General features: G+C 42.7%; 1 protein-coding gene across 2 annotated transcripts in view; it reads right to left on the minus strand.

Annotated features, from left to right (window-relative positions):
* Nucleotides 1-13,571, minus strand: part of antxr1c (ANTXR cell adhesion molecule 1c) — a 38,829-nt gene that overhangs the window by 9,584 nt on the left and 15,674 nt on the right. For both annotated transcript variants that reach the window (XR_013781660.1, XM_079372032.1), the window contains exons 4-16: nucleotides 13,334-13,415; nucleotides 13,212-13,242; nucleotides 13,039-13,112; nucleotides 12,825-12,893; nucleotides 12,253-12,333; nucleotides 11,698-11,758; nucleotides 10,128-10,226; nucleotides 9,399-9,468; nucleotides 4,447-4,525; nucleotides 2,117-2,212; nucleotides 1,854-1,892; nucleotides 1,422-1,520; nucleotides 1,169-1,336 (exon numbers count right to left, since the gene is read on the minus strand). Coding sequence is in view for 1 of the 2 variants with exons in the window: in XM_079372032.1 (XP_079228158.1) it covers nucleotides 1,169-1,336; nucleotides 1,422-1,520; nucleotides 1,854-1,892; nucleotides 2,117-2,212; nucleotides 4,447-4,525; nucleotides 9,399-9,468; nucleotides 10,128-10,226; nucleotides 11,698-11,758; nucleotides 12,253-12,333; nucleotides 12,825-12,893; nucleotides 13,039-13,112; nucleotides 13,212-13,242; nucleotides 13,334-13,415 (1,048 nt within the window). In the remaining variant the exon portion in view is untranslated. The remainder of the gene's footprint in view (nucleotides 1-1,168; nucleotides 1,337-1,421; nucleotides 1,521-1,853; nucleotides 1,893-2,116; nucleotides 2,213-4,446; nucleotides 4,526-9,398; nucleotides 9,469-10,127; nucleotides 10,227-11,697; nucleotides 11,759-12,252; nucleotides 12,334-12,824; nucleotides 12,894-13,038; nucleotides 13,113-13,211; nucleotides 13,243-13,333; nucleotides 13,416-13,571) is intronic.

The raw sequence follows: 13,571 nt of genomic DNA on the forward strand, positions 1-13,571 counted from the left end.
AACCTGATTCAATTCAGAACCGAGTGTGGACTTTTCAGTACGGGGTTTCAGTAGACTGAATTTTTTGGGGTCCACCTCAGTAGACTGAACATTTCACGGATGCTAACTTCCGGGTTTTGTGCGGGTTTAACAAGGATAGATGTGACTGGTTCAGGTAACGCACCTTTTAAATGTTAAGTCGTTTCATTGCAATGTGTACTTTTGTATTATTTACTGAACCATCGTGGAGATCACATTGGAGTTGGAGTGTCAACAACATGAGGCGGGCCAATGACGCCTCTACCACACTGAATGAATCTGACGAAGTGGGAACAAACGTCAGCTGACTGAACAGTAGGTCCAAACTCGGAGGTCAGATTGTGTTGGCACTCAGGTCCACCATTTGTTGATGGCCTAAACTTAAACTAACCAAATAACCAAAGGATGTGTGTTGACAGAAGAACGTCAAAGAGACTAACTACTATCTACACACACAGTGAGCAGCCAGCTTATTAAATCAACTTCTTCTATACTCGCTCGTGTCTGAGCCGTCGCTGAAACGTGGCTTGGAATCACTGCACTTCTGTTTGCCGGCCTTCATCATATTCAAAATACAGAAGTCTCTTCGCTGTAAGGTTGTCGTGCCTAAAGATAACAGTAAGTCCTGCTGCTGTATGAAAGGCCAGTGTTGCTGCACAGAGCTGTATTGTAGAGTACACTTAAAACACATACAGTCCTGACGCCAGGTTGAATACTGTCTCTCTGTCTGGAGAAAATGTTGTAGTCCTTTGGTTATGTGTGGACAGTATTTTGTACTTTTAAAAACTAATGAAATACAAACATTGCCAGATGAGGCGTTATTCGTCCCTGCTGTCTTGTGAAAACGTCGAAACTCCACTTGTGATGCTTTTATTTTCTAACCTCACTTAAAGGAGTCTGGGCCTCTCTGCGGGTTCAGAAAATTCTGCAGACCACAGTTATTTGAGGCTCACTGTGCAAGAACTGAAAAATGCACAGCGGTCAAACTGTAAATAGGGAAGATTTTAGAGTTCCTCAAAAGCAGATATTTGGTTACAGGACAGCACTTCTGCGGTGTGCTGGAGCTTCTCGATGTGTCAAGTCAACTAAAAGCGAGCGTTTTAAATCCCCCGCTGTCTGTAAGTCCTGGGAGGAAAATGAGTGTGTTTACCCGGATGGGTGTGTACCACTTCCGGTTCTGAGGAGCCTTCCTGTTGTGAGCTTTCTTGGGTTTGGGCTCGAAGGGCTCGTACTCCTGCTCCGGCATTTTCACCACGGCGTTCTTTGGCTTCTCCAGCTTGGCCCCCTCCTCTGTAGAGCCCTTTCCTCCCCAGCGCACCTGCAGACAACATGGACAGACATCATTAAACAACTATGTTTTTGTAGATTCAATCCTATAAGGCTGGTTTCTGTCTTCTTGTCACCTCCATCCTCTTGATCCCTCCGATTCCTCGTCCTCCGTAATAAGAAGCATCCACAGTGGGCCACTTCTTCTTGGGCAGGCCGTCTTCATCGTCTGACTCCTGAGGCACAAATGATGACACAAAAAGGACTCAGCCACCCTCTCCAGATCGTTTGAACAAACTACTTCAGAGGCTGCTATCATGAACTTTGAGACACTGAGTACAAGTCACATCAAATGAAAGCTTTAATGGTCTTCGGTAACAAGAGGTAGCTCATTATTGCAATATTGGTGCTATTTTGGATTTTTACCACCAAGAACTTTTAGTCAATCTTAAAGACATTTAAAATTGTATTTATAGATTTTATTTAGTGTTTTTTTCTTTACTTTGACATCTTATAAACATCAGGCAAACATCTCTGTCAGACTGTAGTTGATCTGTATTTTGACTCACAGGCTCAGGAGGAGGTGGAGGAGGAGGTTCTTTGATCACCTGTAGAGGAAAAGGAGATTCAGATTATACTTTCAAAAATACATAAATCACATCAGCGCCGCGTCTCTCAGAGGACCTACTTCAGGGTTGCCATGTTTTTCTTATGTTTAGTCCCATTAGGTGCCTTTGGCTTCTAGACAAACCAACTTGAACTCTGAACAATTGTAATTCAAGTGTTGCTTTTTCAAATTGCCCACTTCCTGAATGTAGTGCGAGTTTCTTACCACGGTGCAGCAGAGGGGCCAGAACCACCACATGAAGAGCATGGCCAACAGGAGGAACAACACCAGCAGGGTGATCAGCAGAATGGTGCCATCGAACTGCAGAGATAACACACCACACTCGTTTTAATGACACATGCACATTAAAAGTGTCCCGAACCAGAAAAGTCCGACAGCACACACACTCGCTTCCTCCAACCTCATTTTGACCCCGTGTCCACTGAGCGTTTTTTTTTCTGATCGTCAGCGTCTGTTTTTTTATTATTATAAATGAGGAGAGAGTTTTCACAGCTGAAACAGTGACGTGTCTAGCATCTTTTTTTTTTTTTTTTTTTTACAAGCGCACCTCCTTTTTTGTGCGGCCACCCTGATCGCTCAGATTGAAAATCTTTCAATATATCGGAAAAACGTTAACGTCACAGACACTATTCTTCAAATGTTGCTCCGTGTCTGATTGGGTTAAAAAAAAAAAAGACCTCAAATATAAAACATTCAGTTTAAAGTAACACAGCTGTGTCAGTCATGCACGACTGTTGTCAACAGACTGTTGTCATAGCGACAGGACTTATGTTTCATTGTATAAAAGCTTCATGCAGGGGCTCCCGAGCACATCAGCACTTTTCTGCCCAGAAAACAGGCCAGGTGGACACGGGGCCTTTCTCAGGGTTTGACAATAAGTGTATTACAAACCAGTTTCTTTCCCTGAGCGGTGTTAATGAAAATAACAGAAGGGGTAAAGCAGTAAAAAAAGAGCAGAACTTGTACAGGACACAGAAGAGGAAGCGAAATTTACAGTAAAAATAAATACAAGTAAAATCATACTCGTGTGATGGATTCATTTTCTGTCACTATAAATATTCACGTGTTGTTTTTGTCGATGACAGAGGTTAGTGTCATGTATAACTGCTGATTCTCGAATGAATCTATCAATTGCTTTGCCCACTTTAATCCAGGCAGTCCTCCATGAGCCGAACATGGTTCCCATTAAAGACCACAGATGTGGATCACATGTGGCCAGACTTTCCCCGATCTATCTTGCGGTAAAAGACAAGGGGGTGGGAGGAGAGGGGGGTTATCTGATCCCAACAGAGAGAGAGAGAGAGAGAGAGACAGAGAGAGAGAGAGAGAGAGAGAGAGAGACAGAGAGAGAGAGAGAGAGAGAGAGAGAGAGAGAGAGAGAGAGAGAATCACTGGAACCACATGACTTAATAGGCAATTTTTTATTTTTAACTTCAACCAGCTGACGAGCAGGATTTTTGAAGGAAACAATACCGACACTGACCACATCTGCTATTTTGTTGTAATATACCATGCCTGTTGTTTTCTCATGCTAAATGTGCATATTCTTTACATCAACCACAAAGGCTTAATCATTCTGAAGAGGCACTTTGGGGAGAGGTTGCAGGGGTTTGTGGATTGTGCACATTTTTTAATGGTTGCACGTCGTTTATCGCTCCAGGCTTTCACAACTTCGCCGTGCCTTCTTCGTCTTGGGTTGTCTTCAGTCTATATGGTTCAGTTTAGTGGCGAGAAGCAGCTAATTGCAATGGTGTGTCTAACTAAGCCTTGTACATCACGGACCACAACACAGCCGTTTGAATCCAAAATATCACCATGGAAACGAAGTCACATGGGCTGAGGCAGAACGGCTTCAAAGAGCACGTCCACCCCACTTTGGGCTGGGTGGGAGTCTGCTGTGGCTTCGGTCCATACGTTCCAACGTTTTATTTTGTGATAAGTTCACTTACATTGTGTCATGGTTCAGTGTTGGTTTTGAGGGAATGATGCTCCACCCTGCGTCACACTGACACGCAGTCTACATTTACACACCTGGGAGCTACGAAGCAGCTCCGACAGGATGATCCTCTTCACCTTTCACAACCAGCATGTTGACGCTGAACTGTCAGCTTCAGGGTCATGAACGTGATTCTTTAACCTCTCATCTCCTGCCACCCATGGGGGGGGTTCAGAGGAGGTGGATTGCTACTACAAACTCCTGTGGTTTTGTTCCCAATAGAGGGAGAAAATAACAAAATGAAAAAGGGAAGATGAAAGGGAGTCGGGAGACATACTGCAGAGAAGAAAACAGCAGACTTTTTTGGAAAAGTGCGAAAGAGACGAGGTCGGAGAAGATGGAAGAATCTGGAAGGGAGGAACCATGCAATACAAGAAGGAATGGAAAACCTCTTTTATTAGATTACAAACCATCAGATCTCTCAAGAAAATCTATCATTCTGGGGTTTTTTTTAGTCAAAAAGCTGGAAAATATTTACTTTTAACATAACTGGTTTTCATCTGCTCGGGTTCTAAAGAGTTTGAAGGCTTCTACTTACACACTCTGTAGTCGTGATGTGCACGTTGCTGCTGATGAAGGACAAGCCGTCGTTCATGCTCACCTGGAGATAGATAACCCTGAAATAAAACAACACACACACACACACACACACACACACACACACACACACACACACACACAGAGAGAGACACACACAGGATAAGTAAGGTCATATTGAGATGAAACGTTTGGCTGAACACTGAACATATCAGGAGCATTTTTTTGTAGCCGGAGCGTTTCCTCCCTCAGCTCTGTTTGTCTGACCAGAATGATGTCATCTGAACTTCAGTCAACTCCAAATAACTTTATTGAACCGCCTGCAAACTGTGAATGGGTCTGTCAGAAGTGAACATATAATTTGAACCAACAGGCGACAACCACAAAACACAAGGGAGGATGAGCTGGAGGAGATTTTTTCAAGCTAAGAATAAAGTGAAGCCTTAAACCGATGCTCACAATCAGCTCCTTTTTTTCATTTCTAAAGTAACGTTTTCCTGACTTTTCGCAGCTACCTAACCAGTAAATGAGTTAATGAACCAAATACAAAAGTTTTCCATTGTGGTTAAAAAAAGGAGAGAGAGAGAGAGAGACAAAAAGTAGGTGTGATGTTGTTGCATACTGAGCTGCACAGCAGCAAGGGGGTCAACTTGGGATAAATCAACGGATGGAAACAAAAAAAAAACAACAACTTGCTGGTTGGAAAATTAGTTTTTATGATTCTAGGAAAGTTGTGTATTTTTCCAAGACATGACACCATACTAATGGCACTCTCAGGAATGAGAAAAATCTTCAACATGACCCCTTTCTGAAAGCAGTCTGTGATCAGTACTGCGAGCTACTGAGCTCTGGATTCCTTTAACCAATGTAAAATACAGCAAAATTAAAATGTCCTTATTTTCTCTTGGTGATGAATAATCTGTGTGGAAGTCCTGCAGTCATCCATGACCAAACTCTCAGGAGCTCTTAGCCCTGGAGGATTTTTGGACCTGCTGAGACTCTCTTGATGGTCTGAATGGTTTCCTCCTTGGAGTGTGGAAAAACAATTCTCAGAATTTCATGTGACCTCCTTGGAGCCCGTTCTCATCCCGAGCTTCAAAACATGTTGATGACAGGTAAAAAAACCCCCGAAACACTCCAGTTCTTTTGAGGAAAAAGAAGCCATGACCTTCAAGATGAAAAGCAGGCCGTTCCACTGATAAACCCGGCCTCACTCTGACTAACCTGTGAGCCATAAACAGAGTCTGAACGAGCGTTAAGCTTCAGAAGGGGCCGTTTGTGTTCATTATTGTTGTTGTTTTCTGTCACCTGTGTGTAATGTTGCTCTGTGTTTGTTTTGATCTTTTAGCTATGTACAGCATCTTTGCAGACGTTCCTGATGTGACCATAAATGACTGGATTTAAACGTCCCTGACTAACTGAAAGGAAACGATCTGGATATTAAAACCACAAATACAACAGCAGTGAAATAAAAAGAGAGGAAGTGCAATGAATGTAAATAAGGTTCAAGAATTTTCTGATGTCTAACGTGGCTGCTGCTTTATTCCAAAACCAACAAAATGTTATGATGTCTCTTTAAACTCGACCTCCTGCTGAGCTGCTCCATACGGCTCAGCACAAAGAGAACAGAGTTGTTTTTCAAATAAGGTCACAAATACAGAGTTTTACTTCTTCAGAGATTTTCTATATTTTATCTGAACAGAAGTAAATGTAAATGTAGTGTAGAGTATATGAAGTAACATGCCTCAGTGCATCTCTGTGAAGATGAGCTGCACACTGTAGTAACATTTCAAATCAAGTCTTTGTTGGTTTTGGTTGTCTTAGATTAATGTCTCCTGGAGACAGGAGAGTGAGTCAGGGGGAGAGAGAGAGAGAGAGAGAGAGAGAGAGAGAGAGAGAGAACTTTTTACTGTATATTTCCATCAGAAGAAATGTGACATTTGTTGACCTTCATTTCAGTTTGCATGAAACAGTCAGTTTGTGATGTATATGACGAGGAGAGGTGTGACTCCTCTGAGGCCACATGTTGTCTTTGGGTGATGATTACAAAGTGGCCGAGTTTGACACTGTAAGAAGAGACGTCCTCACATTGGTCAGTGTGAGGACGTGGGGAGGAAGTATGGCTTGTAGAGCATCCTGTCTGATGACTGTTTGAGGAAACAAACCAGACAGACGCTCCAAGCATGAGCACACATACACACTTGAAGTGGACGAGCACAGGAGTTAGTGTGGGTCAGTGAACGGCACATTAAAAACTTGAACAGGAAGTGTGACATAACCTGCCTCTATATAACCGGCTAAACTTAGACGACATGATGTCATGTCTAGATAGACAGATCAGCCGAGTCCCGTCAGAAAATAGACCAGAATGCAACGCAGCAGTGATGACAACTGGGTTGTGAGTTATGCCAGTATGTTGCATAAAAATGTTTACACAGGCTTCTTAAGTAGAAGTAGTTTGAGGATATGAACAGCGGCTATTTAATCAAAAACTGATTCTAATTGTGGAGGGCATGAACAGCAGTTTGAGCACCTTCAGTCTAAAGGTTTTCCACTGTGCTGAGAATCAAGCTGCATGCAAACACGTGGCCACACAGTTGGAAGAGCGGGCTGGCTGCTGTATGGCTTTGATCAGCCGAGACCGGACAAGAAGACTGTTGAAAGAAAACACAAGACTGACGGGATGAAAGATGGAGGCTGTGTGTGACAGAGAAAAATAAAAGACAGATACAGAGAAAAAGGTGAACACATGGGCGGACAGAGGTGGGGGGGGGGGGGGGGGGGGGGGGCAGAGCCACCGTGGCACGAAAGTCAAAACAGAGGTGGAGAGAGTGGATGGGGGGGGGGGGACAGGCGGAGTTGAGCTGGGAAGTTTAAGAGGCAGCGGGACACCGTGTCCCCTCAGCTGTCAAACTATCGATTAAAGCGCCCAGAATGTTTAAATCTTTCCTCAAGGTAGCTCAACTCAAATCATCTCTTTCCACCCCGCTGCCAGGGTAAATACTGCTGGTTGGATTTATAACTTCAGTGAGCTGTAGAGTGATTAAATCCTTCCCCACATCTCAGACGAAAGCCCTCACCAACGCAGGTGAAGACAGTGTGTTAAACGTGTCCTCTCCTCCTTTCCTTTTGTCTGCATACAGTTCACAGTTGAAAACCACCGTCCACTGAACCTCCTCTCGTGGCCTGTTGTGCTTTTCTCCTCATAAAGACTCTGGTCAGCGAGGTTTGTGGATTGTTGATTTTGGACGCTTGTGTGGCTCTAAAAGGAGAACACAGCTTATAGAGAAGGAGCCCGGCCAGTGTTTGAATAAAAATCACCTCAGAAGTTTTCTTGTTCTCATCCTGTCACCACCCTCTTCTGAACAAAGACCAGACTGAAACACGCTTCATGTCCATAAACCTGACCCTGAATATTAAACCGCTGAGTGCTTTAGGTTAATATTTTGTTTTTCTGACGGGACAATAATAAAGAACGGCAGCAGCTTTTACCCTCAAAAGATGTGACTACTGTAAGTGTGGACAAACCAAGGACCTGAGTAGAGCTTTTACATGGATGCAGCTTCATGTTTCCAACATGAAACAGAGTTCAGACGACTCAGCACGCCGGCCTTCTACTTGTATTTGACACACTTCAGTTTTTGGATTTTTCATACTTTATTAATCCTTGAGGGAAACTCTGGTTCACATCCTGTTATTAAGAGACATTCTTCTCACACTTAAAGAGCATGCCAGAGCTGCTGGGCGTTCGGTGCCTTGCTCAAGGGCACATCGGAAGTGACCTGGCACCTCTCCTAACTACCAGACCAACTTCAATACTTTGTTACGCACCAGGACTTTAACGATGGTTTAAAACCATTAAAGCTGCTTCATTTAAAGTTGAGAAAACGTCACCATCAATAAATGCATAAACAACGGATCATTTTAAAGTCTCTACAGCAACATGGTGGTTTACAGTTGTCTACATGCACACACTGCAGATGTCTTTTCAACAGGCGCTGTTTCACTGTTAGCTGCTTCATTTCATTCACCAGCCAGCTGCTCACCTTCTGCCACGTGGTGCCGGCAGCTATTTGTGTGTTTAGAGCCGCCTGCTTTGAATTCAGTTTGGCAGTAAGACCTAAAATACAAGCCTTCCCGTTAAGATTGAACTTAGGTGAGATAATAACGGGTTAGTTCCCAACCCGGGGTCTGGGCCCCCCTGGGGGAGGTGTCTGAGATCTCAGGGGGGGGAGCGTGAGGCTCTCTCTTCTCTGGGGTTGTCAAGACTCGATCGTGTGCACATGAACTAAAATCAAAAAAATGATGGTACATTTATGAAAAGGTCTTTTGGTTTGTGATATATTGTTAGATATGAGTGGGGGGTGACTCCAAGGTAAAATGGTAACCAGTATAGGTTAGAGGGCCAGACCACCTCTGAACGTTACAGATTCAATGAAATCCATGATTAAATTAGGACACTTTGACAAGTGCAGCTCTTCTGAACTTCTGCCCTACTTTTACTCAATAGCTTGAAGACAGACGAGTCTCTGACAAACAGAACAACAGAACATTTACTCTCTTTTGTAATGAGCATTAAAAAAAAGGGAACAATCGGATGAGTCCCTTTAGATTTGTGAGTTTCTTCTCTTGGCCCGCTGAGTGTCTATAAATGTCAGAACCCGATTGTTTCCAGTTGTTTTCACTGCTCTGCCATAATTCAGGACAGAACTAGGACAAATGCATAAATGGTGTACCACTGCGTGTGCTGGCACAGCTTTAGAGCCCCTTCTATTTGGCTAAGCTGTGGAAAAGAGGAATGCGGCCTCCGATATGGATCATAAAAAGAGCTAATGTATGGCAGGCTTCTGACGGTCTGCGCCTGAACACGTGTATGCAAACATGTGTTCCTCCAGGTTTGAAGTAAAGAATATGATTAGAGATGCCAAAGGATGTGAAGTTAGAGACACTTACTTCCCGACTTCATCGATGACAGGAGCTGGACACAGTAAAAATGTGTCCTCGACTTGGGCTGGCTTCTCATCTACGAGGGGAAAAGAAAACACATGTTAGTAAACGTGCTTTCCTCGAAAGCAGGGTCATCAGTTTGACCTTTCACCCATTTAGACCTGATGAGACTCTGTCATGCTTCTACCTTTAAGATGCAACATCTGCTTTTCCTTCTTGATTTTTATTTTAAAGCCAATGAACTTAAAGTGCAAAGGAAATTTTATTTTAGAGTTTTAGTTGAGAGTTTAAGCATTTAAATGTTTTTATTTTGATGTCTCTATCTGATCCAGAGGCTGAGACATAAAGATTGTAATCAATGTTGACATGCTCAGGTTTTAGCAGGTTGATTTCAAACCTGACTTTTAAGGTTTGAGAGGGTGTTTTATCTGGCAGCCTCAGGTCGAAATGGGTTAAAATGTGATTGTCAGAGTATTATTGTAAACTGCAGACACTCAGTAGAGTGAAAGAGCTGCAGTTGGATCCACATCACATATACAGAAGATTACGATCAGACAGATGTTTCTGGACTGAAGCTTCGAATTTGACTTTCATTTTTGCTACATTGGAATTCATCGGCCAGGAAAAGGATTTGCATTGAAAACATGAAACATTCCTGCATATTGTAACTTGCATGTAACCCGCTGAAAACAAGACAACTGGAGCTGCATTAAAGCAGAGTGCAGATGTACTCACTGATTGTGAGGGTGTCGTTGACCTTGAAGCTGCAGAGCACCTGGTTGATGTTCCTGGCGTGGAGGAAACCGTTTCCTCTCACTACGACTTGGAAAGACTCTGGTTTCAAAGAACACAGCGAAGTACAAAGTCTGTGTTAAACTAAAATAATGATTTCTTATGTTTGTTTTGTCAAGGAGGCAAGTTAAAGTTGAAGAAGAGGAAGACTCATTTTATACTATGATTAAACTCTAAACCCAGTATAAACAAGTTAACCCTACAAAAATCTTAATTAAAGGCAGGGTTGGTATTTTTTTCAAAAACTAGCATGATTTTGAAAGTAGCATTCTCTCCGTGCTCTGTCTTCACCCACCTGCTCCCCTCTGTGCTCCTTCAAAAGCCACGCCCCCTCACTTACATGCCCGAGTGCGGACTCGTGCACACATGGGGTAGAGAACGAGCAGGGAGACAGGGAAGGCGTGTGATTGGTTCATCAGATTGGTACCTCGTGGCAGACATTGGTCGAAGTTTTTACAGGCTTACAAACTGCTGCAGATGATGGATTGTATTTGTTCCTTTTTTCAGAGAACCTGAGTTACTAATGTCTGTCAGGACCGAAAGAGGATTTCAACCGAAATCTTAAAAAAAGAGGATGTGTAAAAAAATACCAACCCTGCCTTTAAACCTTACACAAATAGAATGTACAGTATTGTTTAGTAATGTTCACACAAAAACTTCATACATGAAGAGAAGACTCTGGGTTTAACCACCCTGGAGTAGGTAAAACATTGTTAAATATTAAACCACAAGCCATGCAAACAGCTTAATTTATGAATCCTAATTTGCTTGAAATTTGGCCACCGGGAATCTATAGAGACAATAAAAGTCAGTGAGCGTTTCCTTCTCCTCAGAAGCTGACTTACCTGAGTAAATCAGGGAAAATACTCAGCTGTATAATTCTGTTAATGTCTGAAAATGAGACTGAGCATGCAGGACTGAGCTGCAGCTCACACAGGAGACATATCTTCTGTTTCTAGTGACATATTTTTCCTCCTGAACAGTGAAAGTAATTCACTGCTAAATAAAAGGCAAAAGCAGATGTGAAGAGCTGTAAGTTCCCTCTGCTTCTGCCAGAAGTATTTAATCAAGCCCTGCTTTTATCTGTTCATTTAGTCTTTTAATGTCTGTTTAATGCTGCTATGGCTGTAATAATCTTTCTCTTGGCAGGACACTAAAGAGTGTTGTCCACTTGACTTTTCAGCTGGAGCCAAATTCAACCACTGCCAACCTCTCACAGCCAAACTCTTTAATGGCACCCTAAAATATGATTCCCACTGCTGTTCCCTGTCCCAGTAGATTTCCTGTAAATGACCTGGACGCCCATATAAGGTCGTTCTTCAATCTGGGCTTGTCATTACTGAAGTGAGAGATGGGGAAACTGGGCACCTAGAAATAAAATTAGCACAGCTAAGACAGTGATGGGCAGGTCCTCCTGGACGACTCGGGAGAGACCTACTTCATTGTACATGTGATTTGTGTGTGTGTGTGTGTGTGTGTGTGTGTGTGTGTGTGTTTGTCTTTAGTTCTGCACCTCCTGCACACACACTGGAAGGCTCAGCTGCCAGTATTTCAATGCAGGATTTCTTGATGATCTTGAGGGAAAATATAGACAAAAGACAGGGGTAATTTTTTGACACTAAAAAGGACAGGAACATGTTATGAAAAGGAACTCAAGGGATTAATAAGGAATGTTTTAAAGCTCCATAATAAATACAAGTTGTGTCTGTAATCATATAATCTGCACTGCACATTTCGACACTCCCCTCAATGAAATATTTCCTGGGAACACCACCAACATCCCACCATGCAAACATTCAATTATACTTCATTTAAATTCTTGCAGAGTGAAATAAAACAGCAACTAGATTTAAAGACTGATGAGGAACAAGACTTGGGAGTTACTTATTAAATGAATATTTATCACAGTCACTTTTCTGTTATTTTTTTAAATCATTTTTTTTCTAAATAAATAAAGGGTATTTGTACTAATGCAGCACAGACTGTCTGTAAATGTGGACGTCTGTATTGCCTGCTTGTGTTCTTATAATACAGAAAGTCTTGACTGCCCAGAAAAGATTTTATTTACCGAATCAATGACTCCTCTGAGGGCGTGGAAGCCACCCAACACGGGAAACACGTGCTCGATGGTGTCTGCTATAGTGGCCAGCTGCAGGGAGAGAGGCAGAGACAAAGGACTGGATAATGAATTTAGTGAAAAATTATATTGGTGACAATTTCAGGGAAAACTTTCTACAGTAATGATCTCACAGCATCCACAATCAGGTAATGGGCCCATTTACAATCAGTGAAATGAGGCATCACCTTAGCTTCCATCCTGGTTTCCCTAACCAGAGGAAAACACTGAGCTCTCAAATATCTTTCATGCAAAAGCTGAGTCAACCTCCTCCTCATCCTGTTGAAGCCAATAGACTTCAGACTTGTGTTTAGGCATGGGAGGAATTCAGGTCTAACGACACCTTCTTGCAGGTCGTTTCAAATTAGCAGTTCAACAAATTGCACAAAGCACACACTGCAACACAAGGAGCTTTCTGGATATTTCTCCAACGCTGGATTCCTCAGCTCATGTGGTGTGCATGTCAAATGTAACGGGTAGATTTTAAAGGGAGTTGATCTTTAGAGAACGGTCGTATCAGTTACCTGTGTCTCATTGAAATCTTTCACGCCAACACAGTACACGATGGCTCCAAGAGACCTGGCTCTCTCTGCCTGTTGGAGGAAGAGAACATAAATGTGCTATTTCCTGAGAACTCGTACTCAAGCAATGCAAGTACATTGGCCTTTAAATGAGCCGTGTTGGGAGAGCTAAATGAGCGCAGCAGTTTCCAGGAAACCAGTCTCCATGGGACCTTACCTCTTGCTGTGCAGTGATGAGCTGATGTTCCTGCAGCTCTCCATCTGTCAGCGCGATAATCACGCTGGCTGGGCCTGGAGGAAACAAAGCCATATAGACACGCTTTACTCTTGACATAATTCAACTCTGGTGTGAAGTAAGGTTTAAATTCAGATGAGTTTTTTCATGCTTACCAAAGTTCTCCTTGTTAATCTGCTCATTGGCCTGTGAATTAAAAACCCACATTGTAAGGTAACACTTTTCACTTTTATAAAACTGAAGAAAAATGAAAAAAGTAAACATGGCTTATTCTCACCCTTTGCAATCCAAGATGCATGAATGTGTCTCCGCCAGGAATCTCTCTTTTCAGAGAATTCAGCCCTTTTCTAATGTCCACTCTGCAGAGACGAGAGACAGTGTGTTAGGCACTCTGGTGTTATTTGTCATATCTGCTGTTGAAAAAACTCCATCCGTCTATCTCCTTCATAGATTATTCAGTCACAATCCTTAAAGTCAATAAAGTTGTTTCAGTGAGAAAGGAAGAAGAACATTCC

This window comes from Symphodus melops, assembly GCF_947650265.1.
Source record: "Symphodus melops genome assembly, chromosome: 21".
NCBI lineage: Eukaryota > Metazoa > Chordata > Actinopteri > Labriformes > Labridae > Symphodus > Symphodus melops.